The following is a 21,115-nucleotide window of genomic DNA, read 5'->3' on the forward strand; positions in this document are numbered from 1 at the left end:
CAATTTCATTCTGAGTTTCCTTATAAATATAATCAGCTGAATCTTTATGCAGTATTTGGTATTTGCATGTGTAAAAATCCGGACAAACATAACTCAAGAAAAATAAGAGTTACTTTAGCTTTACTCCAATGTAAATTAGATCAGAATCTATCTATCTATCTATCTATCTATCTATCTATCTATCTATCTATCTATCTATCTAATAACCTTGCACATAAAATGAGTAGCCATAGCAAAGTCACTAGTGAGGTCTCTGGCTCTTATTTTTCAGGATTAAAACTCTGATCGAGGTATCAACGCATTTGTTCTTTGTGTGGCTTTTTGTTTCTTTTTTTTTCAGTTTTTTAATTTATATTTGTGGAGTTGTTTGGTGCTTTTATTTGTTTCTTTGTTCCAGGTATGTTTAGAGGTGGGAAGTCCTGGAGAGATGGGGAGGGTTCGGTTAGTATGACATTATTCAGGTCACCATCTGGACTGCTGAACAGCTGTGTCTCCTCTGTTCTCCAACCTGGGGTGACTCTTACACTACTCTACTATGAAAACAGCAACTCCTGGCCAGTAAATACATAAGCTCCAGCACGTCACTTGCTCCCATGTAAATAATATCCATTGCTACTACCTAGCCACTCATGAATTACACTGCAGCAGAACACCAGCAGACTCTCAGTACCAGGCATTCCCCCAGAAATGTGCGTCTTGTACTGCCCAACACACTACTGGATGATACAAGTTTGTAATTTCATCAAACAAAAATGATATACATCCGCCTTGTTGTTCCAAATTGTTTTTCCCATACACTTTAATACAAATATATCAGTTGGATAAACCAGGAGAACAAGTTTATTAACTACAGTAAGAAATCCCACAAGCCCTTAGAAAATCATAGAATCATAGAATATCAGGGTTGGAAGGGACCTCAGGAGGTCATCTAGTCCAACCCCCTGCTCAAAGCAGGACCAATCCCCAACTAATTCATCCCAGCCAGGGCTTTGTCAAGCCTGACCTTAAAAACCTCTAAGGCTACATCTTCACTACGAGGGGGGTTGATTTAAGATACGCAAATTCAGCTATGCGAGTAGCATAGCTGAATTCGACGTATCGCAGCCGACTTACCCCGCTGTAGGGACGGCGGCAAAATCGACCTCTGCGGCTTCCCATCAATGGCACTTACTCCCACCTACGCTGGTGGAGTAAGAGCGTCAATTCGGGGATCGATTGGCGCGTCCCATCGGGACGCGATAAATCGATCCCTGAGTGGTCAATTTCTACCCGCCGATTCAGGCGGGTAGTGTAGACCCAGCCTAAGGAAGGAGATTCCACCACCTCCCTAGGTAACACATTCCTTTACTTCACCACTCTCCTAGTGAAAAACTTTTTCCTAATATACAACCTAGACCTCTCCCACTGCAATTTGAGACCATTACTCCTTGTTCTGTCATCTAGTACCATTGACACCAGTCTAGATCCAACCTCTTTGGAAGCCCCTTTCAGGTAGTTGAAAGCAGCTATCAAATCCCCCCTCATTCTTCTCTTCCACAGAGTAGATAATCCCAGTTCCCTCAGCTTCTTCTCATAAATCATGTGCTCCAGCCCCCTAATCATTTTTATTGAACTCCGCTGGACTCTTTCTAATTTTTCCATATCTTTCTTGTAGTGTGGGGCCCAAAACTGAACACAGTAATCCAGACGAGGCCTCACCAATGCCGAATAGAGGGGAATGATTACGTCCTTCAATCTGCTGGCAATGCTCCTACTTATACAGCCCTAAATGTCTTCTTGGCAACAAGAGCACACTGTTGACACATATCCAGCTTCTCATCCACTGTAATCCCTAGGTCCTTTTCTGCAGAACTGCTGCCTAGCCATTCGGTCCCTGGTCTGTAGCAGTGCATGGGATTCTTCCATCCTAAGTGCAGGACTTTGCACTTGTCCCTTTTGAACCTCAACAGATTTCTTTTGGCCCAATCCTCTAATTTGTCTAGGTCCGTCTGTATCCTATCCCTACCCTCCAGCGTATCTACCACTCTTCCCAGTTTAGTGTCATCTTCAAACTTTGTGAGGGTGGAATCCACCCCATCCTCCAGATCAGTAATGAAGATATTGAACAAAACTGGTCCCAAGACCGACTCTTGGGGCACTCCCCTTGATACCGGCTGCCAACTAAACATGGAGCCATTGATCACTACCCATTGAGCCTGATGATCTAGCCAGCTTTCTATCCACCTTATAGTCCATCCATCCAGCCCATACTTCTTTTATCTGGTGGCAAGAATACTGTGGGAGACCGTATCAAAAGCTTTGCTAAAGTCAAGGAATAACATGTCCACTGCTTTCCCCTCATCCACAGAGCCAGTTATCTCATCATAGAAGGCAATTAGGTTAGTCAGGCATGACTTGCCCTTGGTGAATCCGTACACATGGATACACATGGATAAATCCCCTTCCGTCAGCATCAGTCCTTAAAAGCCAGTGATGTTCAAAGCCAGCTACACACAGTTCAGCTGCAGAGAGCAATGGGTTTGAATCTAGTTCTGACAGTTCGGTCTTAGAGTGAAGGATGAAAGGTCTTTTAGAAAGTTGTGCTTTTGGCTTCTAGATACTGTTAGAAGGTCTGACAGATAGATAGATAGATAGATAGATAGATAGATAGATAGATAGATAGATAGATAAAGACCACAGATCCTGGGGCTGGACTGAATGTACCACATATAGGGAAAAAATCCTCAGAGACTGGCACAGTAAGTTTTCTCATTCAGTTTAATTTGTTTGGAGATTAACATCCAGGAGAAGTATAAGAACACAAAGAAGAATTACAGTCAGAACTCTTTTACATTTTTCCAATGAATTTACTCATCTATGGCTGATCAGAAACTAATTTTTAAAATAAAATAAAATAAAAAGCTCCCCCTGCATTACATTAAAATTTTTCACCAACAAACCAAACCCAGTTTTTTTTTCAGTGTTTGGCAACTGAAAATGTTCAGATTAAAAGTGTAAATTTGAAGAAGAAAACCAAAGAAGGTTGTTTTTTGAGTTTTTAGTTTTCCAATGAAATGTCTCAAATTTTCGAAGAAAGCTGACACATTCTGAGGAAGAAAATGTTGTTTTCCTAAAATCCCAATTTTCCATTAAAATGTGAACATTTACAATCAACCTTAAACTTTGAACAAGAGTAGGAAGAGTTAATATTGTTTAAAAATATGTAATTAGAAAACTCATCCAGACTCTGGCATCTTTGTTTATTTCTATTTCAAAGGAAACAAAAAATGATCAGGGGGCTGGGGCACATGACTTATGAGGAGAGGCTGAGGTAACTGGGCTTGTTTAGTCTGCAGAAGAGAAGAGTGATGGAGGGATTTGACCTGAAGGGGGGTTCCAAGGAGGATGGAGCTAGGCTGTTTGTAGTGGCGGCAGATGACAGAATAAGGAGCAATGGTCTCAAGTTGAAATGTGGGAGGTCTAGGTTGGATATTAGGAAACACTACTTCAGTAGGAGGGTGGTGAAGCACTGGAATGGGTTACCAAGGGAGCTGGTGGAATCTCCATCCTTGGAAGTTTTTAAGGCCCAGCTTGACAAAGCCCTGGCTGGGATGATTTAGTTGGGGATTGGTCCTGCTTTGAGCAGGGGATTGGACTAGATACCTCCTGAGGTCGCTTCCAACCCTGATAGTCTCTGATTCTTCTATGATTCTATGAAAGTACAGCTAAGTAGCTGACAAAACTGACAGTTCACAGAATATATTTCATACACACTATCCCCTTGAAACACAGGGTCAGAGTTGAACCAAGCAGCCAAAGCCTTTCTATCCTGACACAACCCGTGGCCATAGAGGGGGTCAATTGTACCAGAAAACCAACCTCCTGATCCAGCACTGTGGCCAGTGTACAACACTGCTGCCAGCTGAGCACAAATGCTGTCAATGGGTGCACTGAACAGACAAAAGGTAAGACACAGTCCATCCCCTAAAGACCTGAGAGTTAAGTAGAGCAGGCAGAGAAAGGGAGGAGAAACCAAGGCACAGAGCAGGGAAGTGAGTGCCCCAATATCACACAGCACATCAGTGGCAGTGCCAAGAAAAGAAATCAAGTCCCCTGAATGCCACTGAATCACACAGCGCAGATGTAAAGTCACAGAGGGAAACAATACAACACAGAAGTAACTGAGCAATGCTTCAAGCCCATCATTACATAGATATTCAGAGATTCAGATTCCATGGCCAGAAGGGAACATCCCTCGAGGGTGCAACAGGTTCCTCCATTGCTGCCTAAGCCAGTGTCCATTGTTCCTGTGAGGCTGGGCTGGGCCCGTCCCATCAATTACCTGACAAAGTGTGAACTGTCTCTCTGTTCCTGGAGAGTTTTTGGATAGGCTTGCTTTAAGCCATGATGATACATTTTCAGCCTCATGAAATTATAACCTATAACCTTACTATAACATCACTACAACAACCATGCTCAGTGCACTATGAGCCCTCTGTAGACACCCAACATGACAAACTTTGCACTGGACCCCACACAATCATTTTATATAGAAGAAAATAGGGATGTAGGATGTTCCCCCGAGGTACAGAGCATCATAGTGTCCTAGAGGCCCAGAGCTAGAAACAATAACTAGACACTACCCAGATCCAGTGGCTTAGAAGCATGTGGGACCCAATGATTGGATCTACTCATGACAGATCAGTGACTGCATGGTCAGATGCTGGGCCAGGTTGTGACAACTTGTTTGTCTGTGTTATTCTCTTTTGTTTTGTTTTGTTTTATTAGTAAATCAATTTATTTTTCTTCCTTTTTTGGAGGGAGGGAGGAAGGGAGGATGTTTGGTTTGATGGAGGTGTAAAAGTTTCGTCACATATTCAGGGTGTCAATGGTTTTTTTGGGGGAACAGCTTAAGGTTTGTTTCCCACAATGATGAAGAGGTGGAAAAGAATTTCAGGAGCTGTCCGGATAGCTGAATTCTGGTTTCAATGATTATTTTAATGCTGCTGGGATTGAATGGTATTAGTCATGATATATTAGGGAACCTAGACATTTGACAAGCGTCTTTTAATTGTTTTAAACCTAAATAAATAAATCCATGTTCTGCCTAAACTCAGTAGGGTGGAAATGCTTTTTTGAAGAGAAAGAATTCCATTGTTTCTTATGGACAGATTCAGTCTGCAGAATGAGGCCAAATTTGGATCCCATTGAAGTCAATGAGATTTATCCATTCACTTCAAAGGGATCAGGATTTTGACAATGCTTAAGACACCAAAGAATATAAATACGGCTGAAGGCAGCCTGGAGAAATTGCAACAACAGAAATGTAAGGCTGAGATTCCTATCTCCTCTAGACCCATGCCAGTGAAGAGCAACTCAATTGATATAATTGATTTAATACTGACAAAATCTTGGCCCAGAGATTTGGGACTAAATTCAGTAGTAACATAAGCACTGGTGTATATTACTTTTTGGGTAATTTTATTCTAATCTTGGTATAAGTAGAAAAGTGCCATTACATGCACTGACCTGGTATTCCATGTACTGTCCAATGTAAATCTAGTCACATCAAACCTAAAGAAGGATTTCTGAATTTGCTGGCTCCTAATGTCAATAGTAATAATAATTACTTGAATACTATCTTTGTGCATGGCTGTGTGCAGTACGTATACAGCAAATAAAAGTAGAGTGTATGAATGAATAGGAATATAAATATGACCATTCCTTGTTCTATCACATACTCTCAATGTGGCAGACATATTTCTGTTTGATTGTGAATTATAAGAGAGAGAGAGAGAGAGAGAGAGAGAGAGAGAGAGATTTAACTTTTTACATTGATGTAAGCCTATATTAACTCCATTGACTGAAGTGTGTTTGTCTAGATATTTGCAAGTAAATACCCCAGTGTTCATAAGTAGACTGTGTGCTATATTCTCATGGAGCGAATAATGCCATCAGTTGATCATATTTATAAAGAAACACAGACTCAAAGGAGAAAGATGAACATTTAATTTTAGGAGAATGGACTCAATCCCATCATTTTGCACCGGGCAGCTTTGATCTTCTTGCTCCTCATGCTGTAGATGATTGGATTCATCACCTAAGGCACTGGGGAAAAATATGAGAACTAGACCTGATGTTTAGCTGCAGGTGGGTTTTAGGTAGGCTAAGAAGCCAATGCTAAGCAACAAGGAGATGACACAGAGGAGAGGAAGGCAGGTGGAGAAGGCTTTACCCCACCTCAGTGGGGATTCTCAGCACTGTTTTGAAGATCTGAACATATGACACAATTATTAAAACAAAGCAGTTTAAGATTAAGCACACACTCAAGGCAATAGCTCCAGTTACACTGAGGTAGAAGTAAGAGCAGGTGAGCTTGAGTAGCTGGGGTATGTCACATAGGAAACGATTTATTACATTGCTTCCACAGAAAGATATTGCAAACGTGTTCCCAATGAGCATTGCAGAATTGAGAAGATCACTGATCCAGGCCCTGGCTGCCATTTAGATACAAGCTTTCATAGTGCAGCAGTTTCCAGATGGCGACGTATCGATCATATGCCATGATGGTCAGTAAGGCAACATCCGTTGAATTGAAGAAGATGAAGAGAAAGACTTAGGTGATGCATCCAGAATATGAAACCGACCTGGTGTTCAATTAGGAATTGGCCATGGATTTGGGGATGATGACAGAGATGGAGCCGAGGTCTAGGATGGACAGATTCTTCAGGAAGAAGTACATGGGGGTGTGAAGATGGTTGTCGAGGACTACAACCATGATGATGAGAAGAGTCCCCAGCAGGGCTTCCAGGTAAATCACCAGAAAGACCACAAAGTGCAAAAGCTGCAGCTCCCGAACATCAGAGAACCCCAGGAGAATGAACTCGGCCACGGTCGTTAGATTGGACATTTTCCTTATCGGTACATTGTGTCCTCCCTGTGGAGGGAAGGAGATAGTCACTGGTCAGGATCAGTGTGACAATGGGAATGACCCTGATTCTCATCTTAATAACATCTCCTGATGTGCATGTCCAAGGTGCACAGTGCTCGTCTTTTCCACGGACTGGGAATCGTGAGTGCTCCTTGCCTCTGACAATCATACACATCAGGGTCATTATCACACTCATGTAAATTGGAATCGCTCTCTTAAAGTCAATGCAGCAGCATCATTTTACACCTTCTGGCCCAAGAGGCAGCTTGATAAAGATGCAGTGTGAAGGATGGACAAAGTACCACACAAATCTACCAGGTCCATACAGGAGGCATTGCCCTGTTGCTACAAAGAGTAGGGTCACAGCTTGTCATGAAACTATTGCATGTTTACACTATGAGCTAGTGTGTGATTTCCCCACTTGTACACAGATACTCAAGCTAGCTCTCGCCGAGCTAGCATGAATATAAATAGCAGGGTAGGCACTGGAGCATGAGTACCAGCAGCAGAGGGATGGCTGAGCTGAGTATAGACCTGCTTAAAACTAGTCCCTATGTAATCAGCATATCTGCTACCACATCTATACTGCTGTCTATATTCAATAAGAGCTAGCACATGTGTGTGTAAATGAGCAGGGGAATCACACCTCTGGCTTGAACTTTAGATGTAGCCTAAAGTACTAAAATGCCAGCACAGCCTGACTTCCACTTCCCGGGGAAATCTGACGGACTCCCCCAGCATCCTAAGTGGCACTGGGTCTGTAATGATTCCACCTCAACACCAGGTAGAAAGCCTGCCACCTGGTTACACATTGAGTGATGGCCCCAAATCCCAGCCACACGTCCATAGCTGAATCTGCTCTCCGGGGCTGTGAGCCCAGCTCTGATCTCACCTCTGGAGTACACCACTCTGACAACCTGCCCTAGTTAACCCTATCCCCGAAGAGGGGGAACACGGCCTGCCGTGGACCTCACACGATGACAACATCCCTGCAAGGATATAAAAAAGCCAGGGCTGCGGCTCAAAGGGTGTCCCTAGGTATTTACAGGGTGTCCCTAGGTATTTGTAGCACAGACATGTGACCTACAATAGCTCAGAGCCCAGTAGCACCAGAACATCAGCTGGCCGGAAATAGACGGGTTCTTCATTAACCCCATGTAATTACCTCTAGGGGAAGCAAAGTTTTTTGGGGGGGAGAGGGAGGGGTGGCAGACATGTTGGGATGCATCCACCAGAGGAGCCGACAACTGAGGCTGCCCTGGGTGTTCAAAGTTGGTCATTAGGAGGTACCCAGGGGCAAACACTAAAAACTAAGGGCCAGACCATGAGCTGGTGTAAACTGACACAATTCTGTTGACTTCAGAGTAGGTAGGGATATTTTTGCCCACTAAGTATCTGGCCCTTTGATTTCAGTGGCACTATGGCTGATTTATGCCAGCTGGGGATCTGGTCTCTTACACAGTTTCAAATCCACTTTCTTTGCCTGTGAATTGAAATGGAAGAGGAGACAAAAGTTCCTAAACAGTCAGCACTTTCTCAGCTCTTTGTCCCATGGGATTCATTACAAGAGTGCAACTTATAATGGTTACGGAGCGAATCATTCCAACTAGGAACAGAACTTTGGATTTTCAACTTCAATTGGAAAGAAAGAAAGAAAGAAAGAAAGAAAGAAAGAAAGAAAGAAAGAAAGAAAGAAAGAAAGAAAGAAAGGAAAATGTCAGGCCATTCTTCCTAATAGAAGCTGATGATCTGAACACTGAACTCCAATCTCTGTCCGTAGAGGGAAAGAATCGCTCCTTAACCATTAAAAGTTCCACTCTTGTAATTAAGAACTAAGAACGTGCAGAGAGGTTTGAACTTCTGTTTCATCCTTGTTTTCAATTCACACACAAAGAATATGGATTTAAAATGTGCAATGGGCCAGATTCTCAGCTGGTGAAAATCATCCAGAGCTTCATTGAAATCAAAGGGCCGGTACCCCAGTTGGCGAAAATATCCCTAACTATTCTGAAATCAATGGAACTGTATCAATTTACAACAGCTCAGGAGCTGGCCCTTAGTTTTTAGTGTCTGACTCTGGGTACCTCATCAAACAGCCACGTCACCCTGATCTCTGGATTCCTCTGATGAGATCAGAGTTGGGCTCACAGCCCTGGAGACCAGACTTAGTTATTTAACTCCAGAGCAGGAACATCCTTTTCTGTGCCAGTGTCTGAAATCTGCACAGGATCATTTCTAGAATTGGGAGGGGCTTTCAGCCCATGACCCTATTTAGTTCATCTCCTCTCAGCCAAGCCTGCCGCAGGAGTGGAGCAGGGAGCGCCCATCTGTGGAGTGGATCCCTGTCTACTTGGAGCTGCCGAGAGACCCAGCAATGCAGGAAATCCACCAATGGAAAATGGAAACAGCTGCTGGATAATACAGTGATGAGGGTCTGGGAGAGAGAGAGCACTAAGAACCAAAGAATCCTGACTGTGGAGCACCAAATGCATGGGGAAATTTCTGCAAAGACCACCCCAGTAAGTTTGATATTTCAATTAAATATTTTAGGGTATTAATATAAGAGTAAATTGAATAATATAAATGTGAATTATAGTTGGAACTCTTTAAGACTTTTATGATCAATTCAGTGAAACATCTAGAGCCAGTCAAGTCTTATTTTCTTTTCAGCAGAAAAAAATGACTTTTCATAGAAATTGTGAAAACTAAAATGTGTTTGGTTTCTGGCATGTGAGAACTAAACAATTTCAGCTAAAAATGCTGAAAATAGAATGTTTTCAGCTGAAATAACAATACAAATATTTTCAGTTTTTCAAAGAACATAATATACCAAAAACCCAATTTGCCTTTGAAATAATTCAAGCCAAAAATATCTGAGCACCGCTAGCTGGAAACTATCATGGGGAACAATAATATTGTCCAATCATGCCACAATTTTAAACTCCGTGACTGAACTGCAACCATGTTTATTTCTGTTTCAAAGGGATAGTTGCAGGATGATAAAATTAAGTAAGCAATGAAGCTGGTAATCCACAGAATGTTTTAAACATATCAGCACCTTTAAATTGATGCACAGAGAGTTGAAGCCCCAGCCAAAGCTCGTCTATTATGACCCTGCCCAAGAACATAGAGGAGTTCAATGGGACTAGATCCCAGACCTCCTGCTTGAACACCGTCCCACACTGCTGCCAGTTAAACAAAAATACTGTCAGTAGGTTCAAAGAACATCTGTCAATAGGTTCAAAGAACGCAAAAATACTGTCAATAGGTTCAAAGAACGCCTAGTAAGTCACAGTCCTAGTAGACACAGCAGAGAAAGGGAGGGAGGGGAAACAAAGGGACAGGGAGGGGAAGTGACTGGCCTAAGGTCACACAGAAGGTCCGTGGCAGATCCTAGAGCAGAACCCAGGTCTGCTTTCAACGACTGACCCGCACAGCACAGACATAAAGGAGCAGGTGAAAGATACAACACAGCAGTAACTGAGCAATCCTCCGAGTCTGTCATTGCACAGAGATGGAAGTGCAGCTGGGATTTGTTGCCATAAATCAATTTGTAACCAGGAATCAGGCCATTTTTATACAGAGATTGAGGTGCCATTTAGGACAATGGGTGATTCACGGTTGTATTTACCTGGAAAGTGGGAATCAGGTGATGTTGGCATTTTAGTTTCATGCCCAAGTTTGAAGCCTGCTGTTTGTTGCAATAGAGGGACCCTCTCTGCTGGGACAGTTTATCTTGGCTTGCACTTTATTACATCCTTCATACTGAATTTTATCAAGTTGTTACCCCAGAATTTGACAGTACTGTGATTCGTTATTTTGTGTGTTTAGTTATTGCTAGTGAAAAACTACATATTATATAGCTAGAATAATTTTAGGCCCTTACAGGCAAAGCTAAATAGTTGTATGTTCGCTGTTTTGCTATTAAAATGGGACGTTCGGGTAGGGGAGTTAGGTTTTATAAAAATAGAAGGAATGTTTGGATAACTTTGGTTGTAGGTGCTTTTGATTTGTCAGTTTTATTGTTATAATTAAAAATGCTTTACTAATAAAAATAATGAATGGTTATTGGCTGTGGCTAGGAAAATTGCTAGAGGCTATTATAAGTTTGGTGCTTTGTTTAAAAAAAATTGAAAAAGTTAAGTTAAAAAGTGTGCTGTGGAGCAGTCCCAGGAAGCTTTATGGGGGAGCAAGGATCTAACAGTTAAGTTTTTCAGGAGCTAGAGAGAAGGCGTTCTCCCTCCCCCTGGAAGTCTTGCTGCTAATCCCACAAAATCATTGCTTAACTTTAAGTAAATATAAATGTTTTTAAATGCTCTAAACCTACCGCAACAGCATATGTGTGTATGTGTGTGCTTAACATGTAATAGAAAAGTACTTTTAGGTAAAATCACTTTTGCTTATGTCAATTATTTATTAGACAAACGAGCTGTGCCCCGCCCCCCATTAATTTATTCTTAAGACCACCTAAAAAACCCAGTTAAGTGACTACTGCTTTGGGTTCTGAAAACCCTGGGGAACAGATTTGGTGAGACAGTCAAATGGTTTACTATGCTGTGCAAGAGAGGAGCATGCAGGTGAGGGTAGCAGCTTGGAATTTCCCCATATTGTTGTCTGGGAGTCAATTTATGGATATATTTTGTTCCTGGGACTCAAGGCACCAGGCTGGCGGCCTGGTCGAGGGATTATGTCAGAAGGAAAGGGAATATCTGGAAATGATTTTGGGAAACAGCTTGAATAATTCCATATAGAAACATGGTCATGGTGTCTGGAAGCCTTGGGGCTTTATCAGTCCTGGAGCATTCTTGCAGCTCTCTAAGCAGATATTAGCAATACTAGTAAATAAAAAAATAAATCGGTTAAAGACAAAAATAAAGGAACTAAAAAAGAATAGGGTAAAAAAAATGATACTAAATAAAAAAATAAAAAAACAGTTTCCCTAATCAGACAATTGCCAGGCTCAGATCATGGCAATGCAAAAGCAAGTGTGTAATAGTGAAAGAGTAAGAAAGAGGCTGGAGCAGGAAGTGTCTGAATTAAGCCAGCAGACAGTAAACAGAGTAGGAACTGTTCAAGTGTCTCTGAAGAATTCTCAGGATCAGTCCCAGGCAGATCTTCGGTTGTAAGAGATAAGTTGTGCTCTCAGAGCCACGTTGGGAAATCAGAAGGGAATGGTAGCTGTGATTCGAGCACATCTCCCATGGTCTAAACAGATGCAGTCCCATTGACTTTAAGAGAGCTAATCTAATTTACACCAGTGTAGGGTGACCAGATGTCCAGAGTTTAGGGTCTTTTTCTTATATAGGCTCCTATTATCCCCCACCCCTGTCCCAATTTTTCACATTTGCTGTCTGGTCACCTTACACCTGTGTGATCACACACTGGAGAAGTGCTCCAATTGTCGGAGGTGAGGAGCCCTCATGACTTCTATCAAAGGAAGTGAAGAGTGTTGTGCTCCTTTGATATTCATGAGATATTATTAAGATGAGAATCAGAGTCATTTGATCTGTTACTCTAATTCTGACCATTGTCCTTGCTCTTCCCTCTACAGGCAGGACAAAGTGTACTGAGAAGAAAAATGAGCAACCAAACGTCAATGACCGAGTTTCTTCTCTTGGGATTCTCTGGTGTTCGGGAGCTGCAGCTGTTACACTTTCTAGTGTTTCTAGTTCTTTATCTGGCAGCCTTGATGGGGAATCTTCTCATCATCACAGTCATAGCCCTTGACCATCATCTTCACACCCCCATGTACTTCTTCCTTCTCAACTTATCCTTCATAGACCTCTGCTACATCTCTGTCCCCATTCCTAAATCCATGGTCAATTCACTAACCAACTCCAGGTCAATTTCTTATTCTGGGTGCCTCACCCAAGTCTTTCTCTTTCCCTTGTTCGCTGTAGCTGAGCTCAGCTTCCTCACTGTCATGGCATACGATCGATATGTCGCCATCTGCCAACCTCTTCATTATGAGGCTATAATGAACAGAAGAGCTTGTGTCCGAACAGCAGCCAGTGCATGGTTCAGTAGTATTCTCAGCTCTGCACTACACACTGGGACCACATTTGCATTAACCTTCTGTGGAGGGAACATGGTGGATCAGTTCTTCTGTGAAATCCCCCAGCTACTCAAGCTCACCTGCTCTGACACATACCGCAGAGAATCTGGGGCAATTGTATTTAGTGCTTGTTTATCTTTAAGCTGCTTTGTTTTTATAATTGTGTCGTATGTTCAGATCTTCACCACAGTGCTGAGAATCCCCTCTGAGCAGGGCCGGCATAAAGCCTTCTCTACCTGCCTTCCTCACCTCTTCGTGGTTTCCTTGTTCCTCTGGACTCTTACTGTTGCCTATCTGAAGCCCACCTCAAGCTCAACATCAGGGTGGGATCTCGTGGTGGGTGTTCTCTATTCCGTGGTGCCTCCAATGATGAATCCCATCATCTACAGCATGAGGAACAAGGAGATCCAAGCTGCCCTGAGGAGACTGATAGCAAGGAGATTATTCACCATGAATGTAAAGTCCATAGTTCTCCCTTGACTGTGATATTATTCTGTTGATGACACCTCAACAAGAATATGGGCAATGGATGCACCTGTGAGTCATCAAAACATGTAAGGACATGTGATATGCTCATGTGACCCTGGATTCCATCTTGAAACTGTAACTTTCTACAAACAGAGGCTGTGAACTTTCTTTGAGATAGTAAAATTTCTTGCACATGACAGAAGATATAAAAGACCCCTGAGGCATCTTAATTTTGTCTTCATTTTCTGCTTCATTTCTGTGGAATGGATTTTTAACAAGCAAGCTTGGAACAAGGACTGATGACCCCCTAATATGTTTGGGTGTTCCAGAGAGACATTTGCAATCTAATAAATTATTTAATCACTGCTATGATCCTGATCTTTGAACACTGAAAGACCACTTGAATGTATATGATCTATTAACCATTAATAATTCTCTTTTTCGTCTTTTATTAATAAACATTTAGATTTTAGTTACTAAAGGATTGGTATCAGCGTGATTATTGGCTAAGGTCTAAGTTATATATTGACCTGGCTAAGTGGCTGATCCCTTGGGACTGGAAGGACCCTATATCTGATGAAATTAATTTTCAGTAATGACTCATCCTATACACCAGTGTCTGGGTGGTGAGCCATGAGCTGGGATCACTAAGAAGACTGCATTTCTGGCTTCTCGTTAACCAGTGAGGTGAGACAGAAGTTCACATTTGTTACTGGATTGGTATAATCTAATGGTAGAATAGCCACCAGTTTGCAGGAGTCTGCCCTATGTCTCAGAAGTTTGTCCTGAATTTGGCTTTGTCAGCTGTGACCCGCTGAGGAACGGTGACATCCCTAAAGACAGTCCTACCTGACTCTGTATAATGAGGACAAGTATGGATCCCATTTCAATTTTTGTTGTGGCAGGGGAGGAGTTTCTATGTAATATTTTCTCTTATGCTATGCTTTGTTCCTGCTGTTGTAAATAAATTATTATACTCTGTTTAGAGAAAGCTGTCTGGGTCACTCATCTTAGTATTGGTCACAGCTCCAGGGGGAATAACAGCAGGCACTGAATCCAATTAACCCTGCTGGGAAATCACAGCTGGTGCACAAGTTACTATACCCCAGGATCCAGTTTAAGAGTTGGTGAATAACACATTTCCTCCTAACAGAGAAGTCACAAGGCTGTGACCTAATGGGTGCACTCAAAGAAACCAGAGAAGGGGTCAAAGGTGCAGCTACCCTGTAACTATGACAAAGTGGGATTTCACTTTTCACTTCAAAGGGATCCAGATTTGGCCAATGGTCTTTCATCCATTCAACTATCCAAAGGTTACTAAATGTGCCCTGGACCACAGAATTTGGCTATCATTAATTATTTATTATTAATTATTTATTATTTTGATTATTTATTAATTTAATTTATTTGATTACCATGTTTGCACATACTTTTTTGCACAGCCATTCAGGGAATAGATAGATAGATAGATAGATAGATAGATAGATAGATAGATAGATAGATAGATAATCCTTGCAAATTATTGTGTTTCTTTTTCTGTTCTTGACTGTAAAAATCCAGATCATTATTTCCTTCAAACCATTTATTATTCAGCATTATTCACTAAAGAATTCCTGCAAATATTCTGTACTGAAACCAACAATATACCTGAAATACATTGATGGTATTTTCATCCTCTGGACAGACAATATAAATTTCTTCATAGATTTCCACCACAACTTCAGCAACCACCACCTATCCATCAAACTTTCTCTAGAATACTCTCATACCAGCATCAACTTCCTGGACACCACCATCAGCAATGGGATCCTTCAGACAACTCTACACATTTAACTTCACAGATCCACTAAGCACTCCAGCACACCAAGAAGTCAGTTGTCTACAGCCAGGTACCCAGATTCCACGAATTTTTTTCCTAGGAGAAAGTCTGTGACACACACCATAATACACTTAATGCCAGCTTCACGAAACATGGACACTTCAGCAAAGAAGTAGATAGCAGCATGGAACAGGTCACCCAAGTACCCTAAGAGAACCTACTTCAATACTGGTCACTTTTTAAGAACAGGTTAGATGAACACCTATCAGGGATTGTCTAAATAATATGTAGTCCTACCTTAGTGCAGAGGTCTTTGATAGATGACCTGTTGAGGTCCTTTGCAGTCCTAAATTTCTATGATTTCTGTAAGGATCAGATTACCATCTCAATTAGACCGATGTCAATGCAGAGGAGCACCTCCACATGGGTGGTGGGTATAAAAGGCCAGGGCCCTTTGGATGCTGCCGCATTTGGAGCGCTACTGCGGAAAGGGCATCTGGGCCATAGACCTGCCTGAGCTCTGCCCCTAGACCCCGCTCCTGCTTGTCCTTTTCCACCATGGCCCACCTGCACTGATCCTTTTCCCACCTCTGCTCTGCCTCTTGCCCCTAAGAACCTCCTCTCCCACTGGCCACTCAGGGTGAAGAGGCATGAACAGCGGGCAGGGGCTCACAGTGGAGAGGGTGAAGAGATGTGAGCAGCAGGGTTGGGGGGCTTGGGGAGGGTCGAAAAGGCACAAATGGCAGGTGGGAGTCCCTTGAGGGAGGAGGTGAAGAGGTGGGAGCAGTCGGGGGGCATTGGGGAAGGGGGTAAAAGGGTGCAAGTGGCGGGCAACGGGGCCTCAGGGTGGGGGCAAACAACCACTGTTGCTGTGAGAATAACCACTGCTGGGCAGTTCACACAAAGCCTCTAACATGTAAAATCTGAATTATATGAATGCTGTGGCCAGTCACTCATGAATTACCTTACAGGATGACACCAGAAAACTCCCAGTCCCAGACTTGTTCCCAGAAATGTGTGTCTTGTACTACCCAGAACCCGCCTGGACTATGCGGGTTCATAAAAAGTCCATTATTTCATCAATGTTAAATCATGAACACAAGCTATGTTATCTCAGTTGGAGATTCCCAAACACTTCATTCCAAACACATGGGATTAGATACAACAATTAAACAAGTTTATTAATTACATAAAGATGGATTTTAAGTAATTACAAGTAATGAGGCAAAAAAGTCAGAATTGGTTACAAAGAAAATAAAATGCAAATGAATACCTAATTTAGCAAGGTAAATGAATTCAAAACAAAGGTTTTTCTCAACCAATGCTCTTTGCAGCCTTTTAGTGGCTGGAAGTCTCCAAGCCAGGACTCCTCCCCCAGTTCAGTTTTTTTTTTTCAGGTGTTTTTGATGCCATGAGCAGAGAGAAAGGAAGGACAGAGAGGGGATCTGTGTTGTTTGTTATCTATGCTTAGACTATTCCCTGCAGTTTGAGGATTATCTCCAGCTGGGTTCAGGCAACAGCCAGTCTGTTTACACAGGACCCCAGCTGTTTCCATTGTCAATATGTAAATTTCTGACTTATACCGATCTTTCTGGCAAAGTACTGCTGCTTACCTAGGTGACAGCCAACTGGATATTGTGACACATGGCTGAGATGTTGGTTAGCCCTTTGTTTCTGGGGAAATGATCTGAAACTGTTTATCTAAACTTGGAACATATCATACAGTAGAATCTTATAATTTTACATATAATGTTAACATACATATTTTAGTAGTACAATAATGTTCAACAGGTTATGAGTTTTCAAATGATAACTCACAAGGCATACTTTGTAGAAAATTTATTTTTGTAAAAAGGTTGAAAATAAGAGTACAATCTGTCACAGTCGGTAATCCAGTCAGAGCAACCTCCTGGCCACTTAACAGTAACATCTCAAGAAGTGAGGCCTCACCAGAAAACAACAAGGTACAGTGTCTTTCCTCTGATATCTTAATTTAGACACCCGGACAACTGGAATCTGCTGAGGCACCCAGAGCAAAGTAGTGGTGGCTCATTGATAGTGGAATAGTCTTATGAAGCTGCAGCCCAAGTTTGTTAACATTCAGGAAGTGAACTGTGGCCTACCTGTTCTCTCAAAAAGGTGGGGGGGGGGCTAACAGTGAGGTGGGAAAATTTGCAGATGATACAAAACTACTCAAGTTAGTTAAATCCAAAGCAGACTATGAAGAGTGACAAAGGGTTCTCACAAAACTGGGTGACTGGGCAACATGATGGCAGATGAAATTCAATATTGATATATTTAAAGTAATGCATATTGGAAAACATAAGCCCAACTGTACATATAAAATGATGGGGTCTAAAAATAGCTGTTGCCACTCAAGAAAGATCTTAGAGTCATTGTGAATAGTTCTCTGAAAACATCTTCTCAATGTGCAGCTGCAGTCAAAAAAGCTAAAGGAATGTTGGGAATCATTAAGAAAGGGATAGATAATAAGACAGAAAATATCATATTGCCTCTATATAAATCCATTGTACGCACACATCTTGAATTCTGGGTGCACATGAGGTCACCCCATCTCAAAAAAGATATCTTAGAAATGGAAAAGGTACAGAGAAGGGCAACAAAAATGACTAAGAGTATGGAACAGCTTGCATATGAGGAGAAATTAAAACGATTGGCACTTTTCTGTTTGGAAAAGATATGATTAAAAGGGGATGTAATAGAGGTCTGTAAAATCATGAAAGGTGTGGAGAAGAGAATAAAGAAATAGTATTTACTCCTTCACATAACATAACATTGGTCACCCAATGAAATTAATAGGCAGCAGGTTTTAAACAAATAAAAGGAAGTACTTCTTCACACAACAGAGAGTCAAACTGTGGAACTCATTGCCAGGGAATGTTGTGAAGGCCAAGACTATAATGGAATTCATAAAATAATTAGATAAATGCATGGAAGATAGGTCCATCAATGACTGTTAACAAGACGATTTGGGATGCAACCCCATGTTCTAGGTGTCAGTAAACTTCTGTTTGCCAGAAGGAGGGAGTGGATGACAGGGGATGGATCACTCAATGATTCCCCTGCTCTGTTCATTCCCTCTGAAGCATCTGGCATTTGCCATGGTTGGAAGATTGGGTACTGGTCTAGATTGACCATTGGCATCAACCAGAATGGCCATTCTTCTGTTCTTCTGTCCTACACAGGGGATTGACTACAGGATCATAACATCCCTTTTTTGCTTTCAAATCTATGAATCTGTAAACTTTTCCCTGTGGGTCTCTGCTGCTGAGCTGTGCAGGGCTCGAGGGAGTAAAATACACATGGATAAATCACCTTCCCTCAGCATAGGTCCTTGAATGAGAGTGAGGGTCAAAGCCAGCTGTGCAGAGCTCATCTGCTGAGAGCAACGGGTTGGAATCAAATACAGTTTTAGAGTGAGGGATGAAAGGACTCTTAGAAAGTTGTGCCTCTGCTTGTAGATACTACTTGACAGTCAGACAGCGCTGGACTGTGTGAATCACATATTAGGAAAATATCCTCAAATCCACAGTAAGTTTTCTCATTCAATTTAATTTGCCTGAAGGTTAACATCCGGGGTAGATTAAGAACAGTAATAAGAATTACAATCAGATGTCCTTTACATTTTCCTACCAATTTACTCATCTGCGGCTGGTCAGAAAATAATTAAAAGAATAAAATAAAAAATTCCCCCTACAAACAATTAAAGCTTTTCATCAACAAGCCAAAACCCATTTTCCTTCAGTGTTTGGCATCTGAAAACTTTCATCTTAAAAATGAAAATTTCAAGAAGAAAACCTAACAAGGTTGTTTTTTGAGATTTCAGTTTTCCAACAAAAGGTCACAAACTTTTGAGGAAAGCTGATGCATTCTGAAGGGAAAATATGGGGTTTTGATAAAATCCCATATTTTCCATTAAGTATGAAAATTTCGAAGAAACCTTAAACTTTAAACAAGAGAAGGAAAAGTTAATGTTGTTTAATAATATATAATTAGAAACCCCTTTCATTCTCTGGCATCTCTGTTTATTTCTTTTTCAAAGGAAAGTACAGCAAGGTTACTGACATAGCTGATAGGTGTCATACACACTAGCCCCTTTACACAGGGTTAGAGTTGTACAAGCAGCCAAAGCCTGTCTACCTGGACACAACCCCTGGCCATAGAGGGGGTCAATAGAACCAGAACACCAACCTCCTGGTTTAGCAATGTGTCCAGCGTACAACACTGTTGCCAGCTGACCACAGGTGCTGTAAATGGGTGCACTAACCATACACATGCTAAGATACAGTCCATCCCCAAAAGAGCTTACAGTCAAGTAGAGACGGCAGAGAAAGGGAGGGGAAACTGATGCACAGAGAGGGGAAGTGACTGGTACCGTATCACAACAGGTCAGTGCCAGAGCCAAGAAAAAAACATGTCCTCTGACTGCCACTGAATCACACAGCACAGACCTAAAGTCACAGTGGGAAACAATACAACATGCAAGTAACTGACCACTGCTACTAGTCCATCATTAAATAGATATTCAGAGATTCACAGAGTCAATGGCCAGAAGGAATTAGTGTGACCATCTAATCTGTCTTCCTGTATATTGTAGGCCAGCAAACTTCCCCCAAAATAATTCCTAGAGCAGATCTGTTAGAGAAAGACTCAATCTTGGTTTGAAAAGTCTCAGTGATGGAGAATTCACCACAATCCCTGTAAATTGTTCCATTGGTTAATCACTCTCACTGTTAAAAAATTATGTTTTATTTCTAGTCTGAATTTGTCTAGCTTCAAATACAGCTATTGGATCATATTAGACCTTTCTCTGGTAGATTTAAGAGCCCATTATTAAATATTTGTTCCCCCTCTAGATAGTTATAGGCTGCCCTCGAGTCACCCCTTAATCTTCCCTTTCTTAGGTTACATAGACTAAGCTCATTGAGGGTCTCCCTACAAATCATGTTTTCTAATCATTTAATCTTTCTTGTGGCTTTTCTCTGAACCATCTACAATTTATCAATATCTTTCCTGAATTTTGGAAACTAGAACTGGACACCATATTCCATCAATGGTCACACCAGTCCCAAATGGTAACCTCTCCACTCATATTCAAGATTCCCCTGTTTATGCACCCCAGATCTCATTAGCTACTGGTCACACTGGGAGTTCATGTTTAGCTGATTATCCATCACGACCCCAAAATTGTTTTCTGTCACTGCTTCCCAGGATAATGTCCCCCATCCTATAAATATGGTCTATATTCCTTGTTTGCAATATGAAGTGCGGGTGCAGCTGGGATTGGGTGCCATAAATCAGTGTGTACCCAGGTAGTAGACAGCTGTTTGGTGTTGGGGTAAAATCAATACGGAAGGTCTACCCCCACAGAATGCTGGGTGAGTCCTTGTCATATTTCCCGGGAAAGTGGGAAACAGGTTGTGTTGGTGTTGTACTATTTTATTGTAATGCTCAATAGGTGAGCCTTAAAATTGTAGTAGTAGGGGATCCAACTTGGCTGGTATTTAGATTTTGGATATAGTTTGTTCCATCCTTCATACTGCATTTATCAAGCCACCTCATGGGCCTATTCCTCAGATTGGGTAAAGTGATGAAGCTCTGTTGACTTTAAAGGAGCCAATCCAATTTACACAACTGTGATAACACTATTGAATGATTGTCAGAGGTGAGGAGCACTAACATCACCAAGTCATTGTAAGTGATGAGTGCTGGGCACCTTTGACATTCATACAATCAGATATTAGGGGAAGGGGAATCAGGGCCATTCTCTCTGTCACTCTAATTCTGACCATAACCTTTCTCATTCCCTCCACAGGCATCACACAACATACTGAGGAAGAAA

At 41.8% G+C, this 21,115-nt stretch overlaps 1 protein-coding gene across 1 annotated transcript; it reads left to right on the top strand.

Annotated features, from left to right (window-relative positions):
* Positions 1 to 12,488: 12,488 nt before the first annotated feature.
* Positions 12,489 to 13,514, top strand: LOC101935049 (olfactory receptor 14A16-like). Its single transcript, XM_065565121.1, has one exon. The coding sequence runs from the start codon at positions 12,489 to 12,491 to the stop codon at positions 13,443 to 13,445; it is 957 nt and encodes a 318-aa protein (XP_065421193.1). The 3' UTR covers positions 13,446 to 13,514.
* The last annotated feature ends 7,601 nt before the right edge of the window (positions 13,515 to 21,115 follow it).

This window comes from Chrysemys picta, chromosome 13 (genome assembly GCF_011386835.1).
Source record: "Chrysemys picta bellii isolate R12L10 chromosome 13, ASM1138683v2, whole genome shotgun sequence".
NCBI classification, from domain to species: domain Eukaryota; kingdom Metazoa; phylum Chordata; order Testudines; family Emydidae; genus Chrysemys; species Chrysemys picta.

Coding starts and splice junctions, on each gene's coding strand:
- LOC101935049 (XM_065565121.1), top strand. CDS start 12,489: ATGAGCAACCAAACGTCAATGACCGAGTTTCTTCTCTTGGGATTCTCT.